Raw genomic sequence first — 14,642 nt, 5'->3', positions numbered from 1 at the left:
GCCTTCACACGGGAAAGAGTCACCCTTTAAGAAGGAGGAAAACCTCAGCTGGGGCTACAGGGAATAGGGTATGAACTCCTTAATGAAACATGTCGCCATGTGCTCACTGCAATAACTGAAGGAATGAAAAAAGAAATATGTAACTCTTCATTAAGAAAGATGTGAGAGAAGGACTGCCCTTTTAAAACCCTCTTCTTAAGCAATTTTCTGTAGTAAGGTGAAAATCAAAATACAAAACCTGTTGTATTGATCTTAATACAGAAAAAACAAAGTCAGTGACATAACGTACTGAGTACATCGTGGTCCACTCCCAAGGACACAGCTGCTCAGTCAAGGAATATGCTGTAAAAAAAACCAAACAAAAACAAACAAAACAAAACAGCAAGAAAAAATGAATGTGTAAACAAAGTTCTGATGGGAAGACATCTGTGTTGTTATTATTAAGCTAATTTAATAATTACCTTATCCCTACAAGAGTTCTTCAATTGACATTAACATGAGCCAGCAATGTGTTCTTGCAGCCCAGCAACCCTATCCTGGGCTGCATCATAAAAAACAAGCTGATTCTCCCACTCTACTCTGTTCTTGTGAGACCCCACCTGGAGTACTGTGTTCAGTTCTGGAGCCCCCAACATAAGAAGGACATGGGCTTATTGGAGGGAGTCCAGAGAAGGGCCACAAACATGATCTGAGGGCTGGAGCACCTCTGCTATGAAGACAGGCTGAGAGAGTTGGGGTTGTTCAGTCTGGAGAAGAGAAGGCACCAGAGAGACCTTATAGTGGCCTTTCAGCACCTGAAGGGGCTACAGGAAGGCTGGGGAGGGAGTTTTACAAGAGCATGCAGCAACAGGACAAGGGGTAATGGCTTTGAACTGAAAGAGGGTAGATTTAAGTTAGACATCAGAAAAAAAAAAATTCCTGTGAAGATGGTAAGACACCGGCACAGGTTGCCCAGGGAGGTTGTGGCTGCCCCCTCCCTGGAAGTTTTCAAGGCCAGGCTGGATGGGGCTCTGAGCAACCTGGTCTAGTGGGAGGTGTCCCTGCCCATGCAGGGGTGGTGGAACTAAATGATCTTTAAGGTCCCTTCCAACCCGAACCATTCTATGATATGATTCTATGACACAGGTTTGCAAAATGTAAACAGTTTGATTTAAGAAAGTAAATCTGCAGATCAGCATTTTTGTGCTGCACTCTGCAAAGTCCTTTGCTGACATCAAGTGGTGACATATTTTTCATGCTGAAGGGAGTCAGACTTCCTGTACTGCATAGGCAGAGGGAAAAATTTGTTATTATGAGAAGGTAAAGGTAAGTAGACAGGGGCTGCAGGGTGATTGTGGTAGCAGCCTCACTGGAGGGGCTCCCGTGGAGATAGTTGGCCTTGGAATAGCAACAAATCTGCCATCGTGCAATGTGAGGAGGGTGAGGTGAGCCTCTAGCAGCTGTTGGACACACGAGGTACTGGCTGAAGCCCCCCCAGTACCCACCAGATGTGACCACTGGGAATAGCCCCTGCTTTCCCCAGCCAAGAAATCACTGCCTGGGACAGGTACAGAGGGGCCTGGTAGCATCAAGGGACTGAGGAGAGCATGGAGAGCTCATTTACTGAAGAAATCTTGACACCGAGTTAACCAAAGAGGATGGGAGATGGAGCAGAAATATTAATGGGAGAAAAATAAATATGTAAGGTTATGAACAGGTTGTGAATAAAATCAAGCTTAGTATTAGAAGGGTTTTTATTCTGAGTGAACTTCTGGGACAATGGCCCTACAAAGACTGTGGGGGAAAGACAACCCACAAAGGAGGTTTTATGCAGAGGTTAATGATTTGCTGAAGGTGTCAGGGTCTTGGGGCTGGCCAGGACTGTCCTTGGTGAGGTATGTGGTCTGCTTCAGTCTTGCTCATCTGCCTTAGTAGTCACTGAAGCCGGTTTTAAAAACTGCAGCTGATATGAAGTTTTATTTGAGGATTTACCCATGAATGCCCAGATCAGTTATACTTTGTTACAAGGACTGCATACTCAAATAACAGCTGGGATTGATGACTTGAAAACACAGAATGTGGTGTCTATGTTTCTAACTCATATTAAAAAAATATATAATGCAAAAAAAAATCCACCAAAAAACCCAATGCTTTTCCTCTCACCGGTTGTTGCTTTGACTGCAGAAATGGTTTCCTGCTCTTTCCAGGAGTCTGCCTGTGCCGGAAAACAAACCACTCCCTGCAGCACCACTGCCATGGCAGAGCCCACCCAGCCCATGCATTCCAAAGCTCAAATCCTTCTTCTCCTCCTGGGCCAGGCAGGAAGAGTGCTGTTATGTGTGTGTCACAGCAGCCCAGGGAGGTGTTCCCGCCCTCTTCATGCTTATGTCTCCTTACACAGACTGTGTGTCCATGTGTCTGTGTGTGACCAGGATCCTGATGTCAGGAACCGTTTCCTGTGCTCACTTTTATAGCTGGGCAGTCCAAACCTAACATTTCATTCAGATACATCCCTGTGGGGGATATCCCACACTTGGTTGCTTGGATGCTCCAAATACCAGTGAGATTTGATCAGTGTGGCTAAGCTTTGGCAAATGTTTGTTGGGGACAGTGTATGGAAGAGCCATGCCACAAAACTGATCCCTGTAGTCATCATCCAGCTTGTGCTTTGATATGGTGTAAAGAAATGTTCATACTGTTCACCTCTCCCTGTTTGTGTTACTCTAAGTGAAGGCTGGGAGGTGTACCCAAATCTTGGAGCAGCTCTCAGCAGAGCAGGCAAACCTGCTCCACCTTCTGCCAGAGCACTAAGAGAAGGGGCACTGTTGCACCACTAAGCAGGGTTTTTTTTTGAGGCTTTTCGTGTTTTGACATTGAGGACAGGCTTTGGCCTGAGAGGCTGTGTTTTCTCATGAGCAGCTGGACTTTAAACTTCAACATCTCCCATGTAGCCATTTGCCCAAGAGCTGCAGAGACAAGGGCTGGCAGCAATTAGGCTCCCAGGGTAACCATGGCAAGGTGCTCTTGGACAATATTGTTTCTTCTCTCTGCCCTTTTCCTTCAAACAGAGCAGACAGGTATGGCCTTTGCTTTGGTTGTGGCTTTAATTTTGATCTGTGCTACTGCTCTTCTGAGCACTCCAGTATTTTTGTACCTTGTATCATGTTTACTTTGTAGCACAGGTTGTTTCCACTGAAAACTTTTCCTAGTTTTCCTTACATTTCTCCTGGTTTGTTGGTTTAGTTTAGTTTAGCTTTAATGCATGTATTTAGGTTAAAACTGCAGTAGGTTACTAAGGCAATACAATTATGAATTACCATCATTTATGCCAAGGTGCTGCTTTGTCTTTCCTTACTATTCATAAAGAGTGTCCAGATATTAAATATAATGTTGTTTTATATTTCCGGTCACTGCTGAAATAAAAAAAAAAAGTCTTATGAAAAAGACTGAGGTGCATGCTTGTTATAGCTTGAAGAAATGTATGTTTCTGCATTAGACTTCCATGCTTTGTCAGTATTAAGGAGAAGCTGGGTGAGGAAGCAAAAGGTGGTGACTCCTTAAGAAGGTCAAAACACCCCTGGCAGCATCAGCAGAAGAGCACTGCCAGTTATGCCCGATGTATCAGAAACACCACACAGCAGAAACGTGCACTGGGGTGTCAGATAACTTCTTAAATTGCAAAACACAAACATGAAGCACCTTATTTTTCTTTTTTAATCTCGCATAGAAGTCTGTTGCCTATTGGATATCCCTCAAAAACATAAGTAGTCATTTGCAGGCAGTTTTAGAATGATTTTGTTATTGATGTCACTTTCCCCAGTTCTAATATTAATGATTATTTTTCAAGATTTGTACCTAGCAGTGCTTTATAAAATAACAGGAAAAAAAAATAAAACAAAAACAACAGTCCCTGCTGCAAGGGGTTTACTTTCCAAGCACAGGAGAACAAACATGTTCTGACACACACACAGCTGCATACTGCTTCATGTCAAAGGCAAGAGGCTCCAGCACAGCACCAGCCATCCAGCTGGCTGGCAGATTTTGCTGTGGGCATCATTGCAAAGAGAACTTTTATGATCTGAAAACTCTCATGACTTTGATCTTTCCTCCTCTTTACTCAAATCAAAATTATTACTGTGTCTTCCACAAATAGAATGCTATATGATGTAGCCCTCCTAATTGGAAGCCTTGCTGAGGGATAGCTTTTACTTATTCACCTTAAGACAGATTTGATTGAGATCTCATCTCTGTTAAGGTTTTGCTTCTCAGTGAAGAAATCCTCCCTGAACTAAGACTGAAGGGCATCAGTTTGAATCCATCATCATCCATACACTTGAAGTACTAGTCTTAACGAGGAGTGTCTGAGGGAACTGGGGTTGTTCAGTCTGCAGAAAAAGAGGCCGAGGGGAGATCTTATCCCTCCTTACAACTCCATTAAAGGAGGTTGTAGAAAGGTGGGTCTTGGTCTCTTCTCCCATGTAACTAGTGATGGAACAAGAGGAAATGGCCTCAATTTGCACCAGGGGAGGTTTAGGTTAGATATTAGGAATAATGTATTTACTGAAAGAGTGGTCAGGCATTGGAACAGACTTCCCAGGGAAGTGGTGGAGTCACCATCACTGGAGGTGTTAAAAAAAAGTGTGGATGTATCACTTCAGGATGTTGTTTACTTAGCATGGTGGTGTTGGGTTGACAGTTGGACTTTATGATCTCAGAGGTCTATTCCAACCTTAATGATTCTAGGAATTAATACAAATAATTTTCTCTTCTCCTGGTGTGTCTGAACGCCTCATGCACTCTTACAAAATAACCTCTGCCTTTATGATAAATAATACTTTCCCCATTTCCCTGACCCTGCCACAGCAACACTGCTCTGTGTGTCTGGTGCAGGGAAAAAGGTCTGTTGGGAAGAGCTTCAAATTCTCTCTACTTGAGAGCAAGTCAAGCACTCCTCAGAAGTAAAAGGTCCCTTCAGCAGAATTTGGACTAAGAAATTAGGGCTCTTGCAGTATGTAAGTTTAATGTGGCTGAAACCCTGAATCAGTCAAAAGGATTTATCTTTTTAAAAAGAAGGTAAAGGCATACTAGGAAGTGAATGTACATACTTACGTCAGTGTTTTGTCACACAACGTTTCAGTGTTTATATCAGCTGATGATGCAAACAGTGTTATCAGGAGACAGAGGCGTGCCAGTTCCCTGCTTTTTGAAGAGGTCCTCCAAGGCCACTTGGAAAGGGAGTGCTTTGAAGAGAGATGTACACATGAAGAAGCAAGAGAAGTATTTGAAAATGATGAAATGCTTGTAAGTACTTTATTTTCCTGTGTGCATAATAAAAGTTACTGCCTTGGTTCTTTACTCTCAAATACAGCTCCACAGCCTGCGTACATTTTTGGGGCTTCTCTCCATGTGAAAACTTTGCACTTTCCACCTCAGGAGACAGAAAGCAGGCGTCTTTAATAGTCAAAATGGAAATGCAGAGGTCAACCCAAGCCCTTTTAAAGTCCCCTCCTGAAAACCATGTGTTCTGCATCTTATGTTGTGAACATGCGTGGCTGTGGTCCCATCCTGGCCACACACATAAATACAACTTCAGCATCCTGCAGGGACCAGGAGGGGCAAGGGGGTGTTGGTTTGGAGGGAAGCAATGCACCAGCAAGGGGTGGGAGCTATAGAAAGAGGCGCACTTGGTCAGCAGCTGCCAGCCCCCTTGTACAAGAGGTGCTCCTGACACATACAGCCAGATGCTGTGCTCTTTAAGAGGAACATGGCTGGAGGTCATGTTTGTGGGGAAAGCAGAGGAAACAGCCATTGGGTTGCTGTGGGTTTTCCAGGTGCTCTGGGGAAAGTTCATGGAAGGGAGGTACAGGGAGCAAGGAGGGGTGTTCCCTTGGGAAAAGCAGAGGCAGAGCTGGCTGTGTGTGCCCAGAGAAAAGGTTGTCACAGGAAGGCAGTGACCAGTGCCAGTGACCTGCAGTTCTACTCTCTGCTGTCCCCTCTGCCTCCAGCAGCACCTGCTGGGGGCCAAGCAAAGTGGGGTGGGACAGGGTCACTTCCCAGGCTACTGCACACCAGAGAGACAATGGCTGGTCAGTTTTTCCAGGAAACCATATAGCTAAAGGATCCAGCTGTTCCCCTCTTGCCTGCAAAGTGTTTCTTTTCCTTTCTAGCTTCTTAAGAAGCAATAAAATAAGCAGGATGCAAACCCCCTCCTGTCTCATGCAGATTTTGCTGGCAGGACAGAATTTGTAGTTGTGCAGCTGTGGAAATGTTAAACCATAGTACATTACATTCTCTCATGTAATATTTTTGTTTTACCAAAAATATTTATGCCAGGTTATATTATTTGAAAATTAAAAATTCTATGTCCTTTTTTTTTTCCCAGCAAATGTTTTGGGAAGCCTATTATGGTAAGTTGCCCTCTTGATTTCTCTCCTTCATAGCAGTGTCACACTGTGAACATTATAATTTCAGTTCAATGTTGTTTTTCTGAGAGTTGTTAGCAGTTTCTTCTTCAAGAAACATCCAGTTCACTACTTGTCATGTTTCTAGCAAACCAGAAGGAAAAGTGTTGATGTGGAAGTTTTTAAGAAAGTAATAAATGAGGAAAAAACTTTAAAGACTTTGAAATGAATAAAAGTTGAAGGTGAGTAGATACTGCCAAAGTAAATAGGCTGTTTTCTTTTCCTGAACTTAAGGCTGTTCTGAAAGAACCTGGGACCTGCTTTGCTGATAGAGTAGAGCAGCAGAGCTTTACCAGTAAAACCTCCCAAATACAAACCTAGCACTTAAATCTTAGTGACATAAAGAGGTGTTAGAAACTACTGGGCTTTCTGCAGATTCTCAGTGCTGGCACTGCACCTTGGTAGTCTTCAAGGAATGAAACAAATCTGCAAAAGCTGAGGGGCTGGTGTAACTAGGTGCCTCTTGAACAAGGAGTCTGGGGCACCAGCTCAGGGTGACTATGCCCTATTCCCTCCCTCTTCTGTATCCATCATCCTATTTTTTTTCTCTTGTTTTTAACTTAGCTTACATTAATCTATAATCGTAGGTCTAGGTAGTGGATAAGGAGGTGACAAAACCAGTAGTTAGTATAAATTTTCTGCAGGAGCCACTAAAACACTGAGTCCAGGAAATTGTTACAGAGAAGAATCCCACCAGTGATATAAATGTTACAAAGAATGATGCTAAATATCTGGTCTTTCATTACTCCTGTGAGGGTGGGATTAACTTCTAATTTCAGTCATTGAATGTTTGTACTAAGCACATCATGAAGGCTTCCCCTCTGAGGAGAGAGAGACAATCAGTTGAGAATGGTACATCCAAACAAGCTCAGCCACAATCAGGACACATTACTGGCTTCAACCTCAGGGGTGACTTCCTTGCAGTAATTAGAAGCCATTATGCTCTGCCTTCTTCCTGCAGAACAGCAACGTGCATTTCCTTCTTTGTGTTATATTTTCTAACATTTTGAAGAGTGTTGCTCTGCATCTCCAAGGCTTTTTCCCTCCACACTAAACAAACCCATGTTTTCATCCTGTTTTCCAAAGCCACATTTTCTAGACCCCTGGTGTGTGTGTTGCTTTCCCTCCGCAGGCCAGTGGGTAAATCTGCATTGTGAGTAAAAGAGGGCTGGGGAGAAAAGCTGAGCACATCCCTCAGTGCTGGCTCACTCTTTGGCTCTCTTTGGTACTGCTCTACATTGATCTCTTTGAGTCAAAGCTGATTTAGCAGCATCTTGCTCTAATGCTGTCAGGGCACTTGGCCTGAGGTCACATGTGTCCCTGACCCTCTTCTATTAACTGAATACATGTATCTGTTGATAACCTCTCAATGCATCATTTTCCAAAGACTTTTGTGCCTGCCTTATAGTATTCTTTGTTTTCCTCGCTCACTTAGTGACAATGTCATTTGAGATATTTCTATTATATGATATTTACTGATTCCCCACTGTGTCCCTTATTCTGTAATACAATTAGATTTAACTGGTTTGGATTATTTAATCTTGAAAAAGGTTTGCTCGTTGTTACTTATGACCTTCTTATTTTGTTTGGTGCTTACAAAGAGTTTAATCCTTCCAACTTTCCAGTAACAGAAACCGTGCTGGTTTCTTTGTAATTCCTGGAATCTTCTCTTTCCCCCTTTAATAAAGCTAGGCACTAGGTCTACTTTTTTCCCCACCCTACAGAGCTCCACTTGACCCCAGATATTTTTTGATACTTACTTATATCTGAGCTTATTTCAAAGGCTTAAAACCATAGAATGTGCTTGAGGCTGTAGGTGTAGCCCTTCCTAGTTCCAGCTACCCATCACTGCTGCTGGAGGTCCTCACTTCTCAATTCTGCCAGTTCAGCTGTGCTGATGAGATCCCCTCATGCCAACCCAAAAACCCTCCCAGGAGACCTAAATTATGCTGGTGGCACCTCACTGAAGATCAGCTGAAGGTGGTGCATGGCTTTAACCCAGTATTTTAGGACAGCTAACTCGCAAAACTACATATCCATAATCTGAGCAGATGGTGATTAGTGGGATTTTCCCAGTATTGGACAGAGTTTTCACCTTTCCATCTCTTTTCTCAATTGTGACAGCCTGCTGACTGAAGTTAACCTCTTTAATGAAGGTTTACATTTTGGAAAGGTTGGCGATAATGTCCCAGATTAGGCTTTTCTGGCTTTCTCCCTGATCGCTCATATCTACAATAAGCAGCTGTTGTTTGGAGAACATTTCCAAACTCTTTTGGAGTCTTTCCAGTGGGCAGCTTAAGGGGAAACTGGCCATGAACTGTAAGTCAGCCCTTTTCCATGAAGCAGAGCATCAGTCCTCCAGAATCAGGCTCTGCCTCCAGGCACTTCCCGGCCTCCCTGCCAAGGGCTGCGGGAGCACCTCTGGAAGCAGATACTTGAGATAAAATTGCTCCTGAGGAATAGCTCAGTAAGGTGTTCTTCCCAACCTGCTCTTCACAAGGCTTCCCTGAGCAGCTCCGGTGCTGGGGCGGGGGCCGCGTTGCTCGGGTGGGTCAGCGATGGTGGCAACTGGTCCTTCCCTCTCTTGTGGCGTCTCTGCAGGTGGCAGGAGATGCTCATCGAGCCCCTGCCAGCACAACGGCGTGTGCCAGGACAGCATCCGCGGCTACACCTGCACCTGTGCCGAGGGCTACGAGGGAGAGAACTGCGCTTTTGGTAAGGCATCCCCCCTCTCCTCCTGGCGTGGGGGCTGAACCACGGGCAGCTCTCCTGTTACAGGCAGTTTCCCGTTCTTAGGGAGCACACAGCCCTTGGCAGAGCCCAGGGGATGTGCCCTGCCTGTCTACCCACACCTTATGCCGACAGGAGGTTGCTCAGGCTGCCTCTTCCCCTTGAGCCTCCTCTCCCTGGGGAAGCAGGAAAAGGGCTGGAGCAATTCTCCCTCACAGGTGGGCTCCAAAGGCAGCCCTGCCCACTGCTACCCGTGCTCTCTGGCTGCTTGCTCTGCCGTTGTCCCAGGTGGTGTGTGGCCTGAAGAACCGGGGCATCCTGGTGCTTCCGAGGCCCCAGACGCACACAAGACAGGCCCATGGGACAGAGGGACTTTAGTAAGGAAAAAATAAAACAGAACACACACACAAAACCCCCCAAAAACCCCAGAACAACCCTTTTTGCAAGGGCATGTAGCAAGAGAAGAAGGGGGGAATGGTTTTAAACTGAAGGGAGTTAGATTTAGATTAAAGATTAGGAAGAAATTCTTCACTTTGAGGGTGGTGAGAGACTGGCACAGGTTGACCAGAGAAGTTGTGGCTGCCCCCTCTCTTGAAACGTTCAAGGACAGGTTGGATGGGGCTTTGAGTAACCTGGTCTAGCAGGAAGTCTCTGCCCATGCAGAAGGGTTGAAACTTGATGATCCTTAAGGTCCCTTCCAGCCTAAACCATTCTATGAGCCTAAAACAAATTGTTTTCAGTGGAAGTGCAAAATGCATAAAGTGAAATGGACACTTTCTGGCATGTGAAACACCCTGGGACAGATCCTACATTTTTACATCTGCCAGGTTCTACTTTCCAGCCCTTACATCAGTATTTCTGCTGGCTCAGATGTCCCCTGGGGTGGGAAACGCCCCAGCTGCTGCAGGGCAGGGTCATCTTTTGTATAAGGGGTGTGACTGCACAGAGACAGACCAGCTTCTTGGGGAGCACTGAAGGTGACACAGCTTGGAGCCATGCTGGGACCCGGATGGGTCCATCATGAGCTTTAGAAAAACTCTTTATTTGGAGCTTTTTGCTGCTTCTCCATCTGTGAGCTACATCCACCATCAAGTGGCTGTAACTCCTGTTGCTTTGTACTGAAGCTTAAATGTCTGCTCAGCCATGGAAAGTTGACTGAGCATGTTTCAAAGGTGGTTAATATTCCCTTTTTTTTTTTTTTTTTCCCCCTTATATTTGGCAGCTGTTATTTTGAATTTTCTTAGCACAGGCATGAGAAATAAGAGCTAAGCATGTATTATTATTTTTTATTTTTGTTTTACTCAAAAGCAGGAAGTGTCAGCCTTTTTCTTCCTCAAGCTGTACCTGCGTTCTCTGCATGTACAACAGTTCTCCCTGCTGCAGATGCTTAGTGTTTTCTTTAAGAATGCAGAAGGAAAACTGATGGCATCCTTTCATGGGTTCACATGGAAGGCCTAGTTTGACTCTTGGCTACTAATGCTCCCCAAAATTCAAGAGGTGCAGACAGGCTGGTGCAGAAAGGACCTGGGTGAATACAATTTGCAATGAAACTGTGGAAGCTGCAGAAACTTAGCTGCTTAATGAGGGGAAAACCATTGTGGTGGGAAACAACTGAGCCAGAGCCCCTTACCCACTTTCATATAAAGCAAGTAAATATAAATTGCTTAGTAAAGAGGACACAAGCTATGCAGTGAAACTGCAGCTGAATAGGGATAGGGATAGGGATAGAATAGAATAGAATAGAATAGAATAGAATAGAATAGAATAGAACAGATTCAGTTGGAAGGGACCTACAATGACCTAGTACAGCTGTCTGACCAAATCAGGGCTGACCGAGTTGAAGCATGTTATTAAGGGCATTGTCCAAATGCCTCTTAAACACTGACAGGCTTGGGGCATCAACCACCTATCTAGGAAGCCTGTTTCAGTGTGTGACAACCCTCTTGGTAAAGAAATGCTTCCTGATGTCCAGTCTGAACCTCCCCTGGCTCAGGTATGAATATTCTCATCTGTCCTATCACTGGATCCCAGGGAGAAGAGCTCAGCACATCCCACTTCACTGCCTCAGGAAGGTCTAGGGAGCAATGAGGTTACTCCTCAGCATCCTTCTCTCCAAACTAGACAAACCCAAATTCTTAGCTGCTTCTAATAGGACAGTCTTTCCATCCCTGTCACCAGCTGTATTGCTCTCCTCTGGATGCACTCAAGGACCTTCACATTCTACTTAAGTTGTGGGGCCCAGAACTGCACACAGTACTTGAGATGAGGCCACACCAAATCTGAACATGGCAGGATAATCACCTCTTTTGGCTGGCTGGCCATGCTATGTTTGATGCCCCTCAGGATGTGGTTTGTCCTGATGGCTGCCAGGGCACAGTGCCGACTCCTATTGAGCCTGCTGCCAGTCACCATCCCCACAGCCCTCTCTGCAGAGCTGCTCCCAACGCTTTTCCTCTGCTTGTTCTCTTTAGCCAAAAATGAATGTCGCCACCAAGCGAAAGAAGGATGTCACCACTTCTGCTACCCAGGAACCAATTCCTACCATTGCTCCTGTGCTGATGGCTACAAGCTTGGAAAGGACAAAAAACAGTGTATCGCGTTAGGTAGGTGTGAGTGTGGAAGCGCAGGGGGCACTTGCCCAGTGCTGGGGTGGGCAGGCCACCATCTGATACCCAGGTGTGATCAGCCTGCTCAGAGACTGCAGTGACGGGAATATTACTGACCTTCCAAACTGGGCAGAAACAGGAAGAACCTAGGGGCCACCATCCAAGGTAAAACAGTGTTTGATCAGAACATCATGGGTCCATGGGCTGCAGAGAGGACTTGCATCATCCTACATATCACTAGCTGTGCCAGGTTTTCTACTCCCATGCTCAGTAAAGAGTAACTCCACTGAAGGTCTGCTTGTAAATGAGGTTCTACTGATGCAGATTGGCATCTGACGGCCTGATAAATGAAGGGCAACGTTTACCACCATGTTCATGAGTTTGAAACAGTAGATTTTGAAGCAGTAGTCCGCTTCAATTTTTCAATCTCATACTATGTATCCCCTTACAAACTAGGTCTTCTAAAAACACAAGTATGCTTAGGCCTTGGTCTGTATTAGCAAATAGGGCAGCTTAATAGAAGTTGAGCTGTGGAACCACGTTTTTGGTGATGAAGGCTTGATGTTGACATTCAATGCATATTTCAGGTTGCTTTGCTTCAGTGTAGCTCTACTTTAATCCTGTGGACTAAGCACCCATTAGCTGTGAGAGTATGTTGTGTACTCCTGAAGGATGTCTTCTGGTTTAGCTTTACCTGAACAGAATCCAGTTCATGTGACCCAAGAATATACCACAAGGTGAACAGAAAGTGAGGTAAATGCAGACAACTGCTTTATGAAAAACCCAGGATTTACCTTGTCCAGACTGGACCACAGCTATCAAAGTATTTAGTGCAATTCAGATACAGGATACAAACATGAGAAAGCAAGCTGTGCTGATGGCTGGCTGGAGAGGAAGCCTCATTTCATTAGTTACAGAGAAATCTGGTCACTACAAACCTAACACAATGACCCTAAATGTTCAGCACTGTTGCTAAGCTTTTAGACTACAGATGCCAAGTGAGTTATTCCAATTTTAACCAGTTGAGAAATCATCCTTCTCCTTTTCCTTGGTGCAAAATTGAAATCCCAAATGTATTTGCAGGTAGTAATTGTCTTGAAATGATGCAGCATAATGTTTTGATTATTTTATTTTCTTTTCATTCATTTGCTAGATCAATGTGCGTGTGGCAGACTTCAAGACAGTGATAATTTGATAAGTGAAACCAGGAAGGAACGTGATGAGCGATTTCCTTGGCAGGTATTTCTAGCATGTCATGAAACCCATCACCCAACTTCACAGATTCAGAGATTCAAAGAATCACAGCATGTTAGGGGTTTCAAGGGACCTCTGGAGATCATCTAGTCCAACCAATCTGCCAGAGCAGGTTCACTAGAGAAGGCTGCACAAGATGGCATCCAGGCAGGTTTTGAATGTCTCCAGAGATGGAGCTTCAACAACCTCTCTGGGCAGCCTATGCCAGTGCTCTCCTACCCTTCCAGTAAATAATTTTTTTCCTTGTTTGGGTTGAACCTCTTGTGTTCCAGTTTGTGACCATTACTCCTTGTCCTGTCACTAGACAGCACTGAAATGAGACTGGTCCCACCCTCCTGACACCTGATTTTAGATATTTATAAGCATTGATGAGATGTCCCCTCAGTCTCCTCTTCTCCAGGCCGAACAGCCCCAGCTCTCTCAGCCTTCCCTCATATGGTAGCTGCTCCAGTCCCCATACCACCTCAGTAGCCCTGTGCTGGACTCTCTCCAGTAGTTCCTTGTCCCTCATCAACTGGGGAGCCTAGAATTGGATGCGGTATTCCAGATGGGGCCTCACCAGGGCAGAGTAGAGGGGCAGGATAACCTCCTCGAGCTGCTTGCCACACTCTCCTTGATGCACCCCAGGATGCCATTGGACCTCACATGGACAGGGCATCTTTCTGCGTTTTCTTAGGTTCTGATGCTAAACTCAGAAGGAAAAGGCTTCTGCGGGGGAGTGCTGATAAAAAGTAACTTTGTGTTGACTACAGCTGAGTGTGCCCTTCTGCACAGCCATTTTGAAATCAGGGTGGGTGCCGGTAGGTGATCAAACATTTTCACTTGCTGTCACACATTCTAGTATCAACAGGCTAATTTTTAAAAAGCTAAAATTACTAAAATGTTTGCTGCACAAAAAAAATTGTTTGGGGAAATTAATCTGCTGTAATCTCATTTAAGCATCTCAGTTAAGTACCTTGAGCTAGAATTACAGCTGCTCCACACCTCCTGCAAGATAAGCAGAGAGACAACCGCCTCTCAAATGCAATTTAGAACTCAGCATCTAGGGATAAACTAAACCGGAGAGATTCAGAGGTGGCCTTTGTTATTTGCCAAAATTCACTTCTCTTAGGTATTTGTCCTTCCTTCTGAAATGAAGCATGCTTCCATACAGTATTAAGAAGCTGTCAAGGTATCATTCCTAGTTTACTTTTACTACAGCTGTGCCAAGAAAGAGCACCTTTACTTTGCCTACTTCATGTACTTCACAGCATGACTAGGCAGGTGTCAGTCTGCATGCAGTTTTCAGGTCTCTGATAAACTGTTCCTAAGAGCAGTGAAACATAATTTCTTCACAGGGCGTAATGGAACAAGTGGAACTGAGAAGACAGTGCAAGTTCGTGAGAAACACATCCACATCTGGTACGATGAGGACACTGGAGAGAACAACATTGCATTGCTACAACTCCAAGAGCACGTTGAGTGCAACAACCACCAGCTTCCTATATGCATCCCTGAAAGAGATTTTGCAGAACACATTTTAATTCCAAAATTGGCTGGCACAGTCAGTGGCTGGAGAATGGAAGATGATGAACTTCAAGCTGATGAGTTGCAGGTTTCATACCTTCCTGCT

At 44.8% G+C, this 14,642-nt stretch overlaps 1 protein-coding gene across 1 annotated transcript in view; it reads left to right on the top strand.

Moving 5' to 3' along the window:
• The first annotated feature begins 2,989 nt into the window (after positions 1-2,989).
• PROZ (protein Z, vitamin K-dependent plasma glycoprotein) overlaps positions 2,990-14,642 on the top strand; it is a 12,117-nt gene continuing 464 nt past the window's right edge. The window contains exons 1-8 of the mRNA XM_009997915.1: positions 2,990-3,056; positions 5,117-5,280; positions 6,362-6,386; positions 9,042-9,155; positions 11,642-11,773; positions 12,930-13,015; positions 13,707-13,830; positions 14,368-14,635. Of these exons, the coding sequence (XP_009996217.1) occupies positions 2,990-3,056; positions 5,117-5,280; positions 6,362-6,386; positions 9,042-9,155; positions 11,642-11,773; positions 12,930-13,015; positions 13,707-13,830; positions 14,368-14,635 (980 nt within the window). The remainder of the gene's footprint in view (positions 3,057-5,116; positions 5,281-6,361; positions 6,387-9,041; positions 9,156-11,641; positions 11,774-12,929; positions 13,016-13,706; positions 13,831-14,367; positions 14,636-14,642) is intronic.

This window comes from Chaetura pelagica, unplaced genomic scaffold, assembly GCF_000747805.2.
Source record: "Chaetura pelagica isolate M959 unplaced genomic scaffold, ChaPel_1.0 scaffold123, whole genome shotgun sequence".
NCBI classification, from domain to species: domain Eukaryota; kingdom Metazoa; phylum Chordata; class Aves; order Apodiformes; family Apodidae; genus Chaetura; species Chaetura pelagica.
This window is presented reverse-complemented; position numbering and strand designations above follow the sequence as displayed.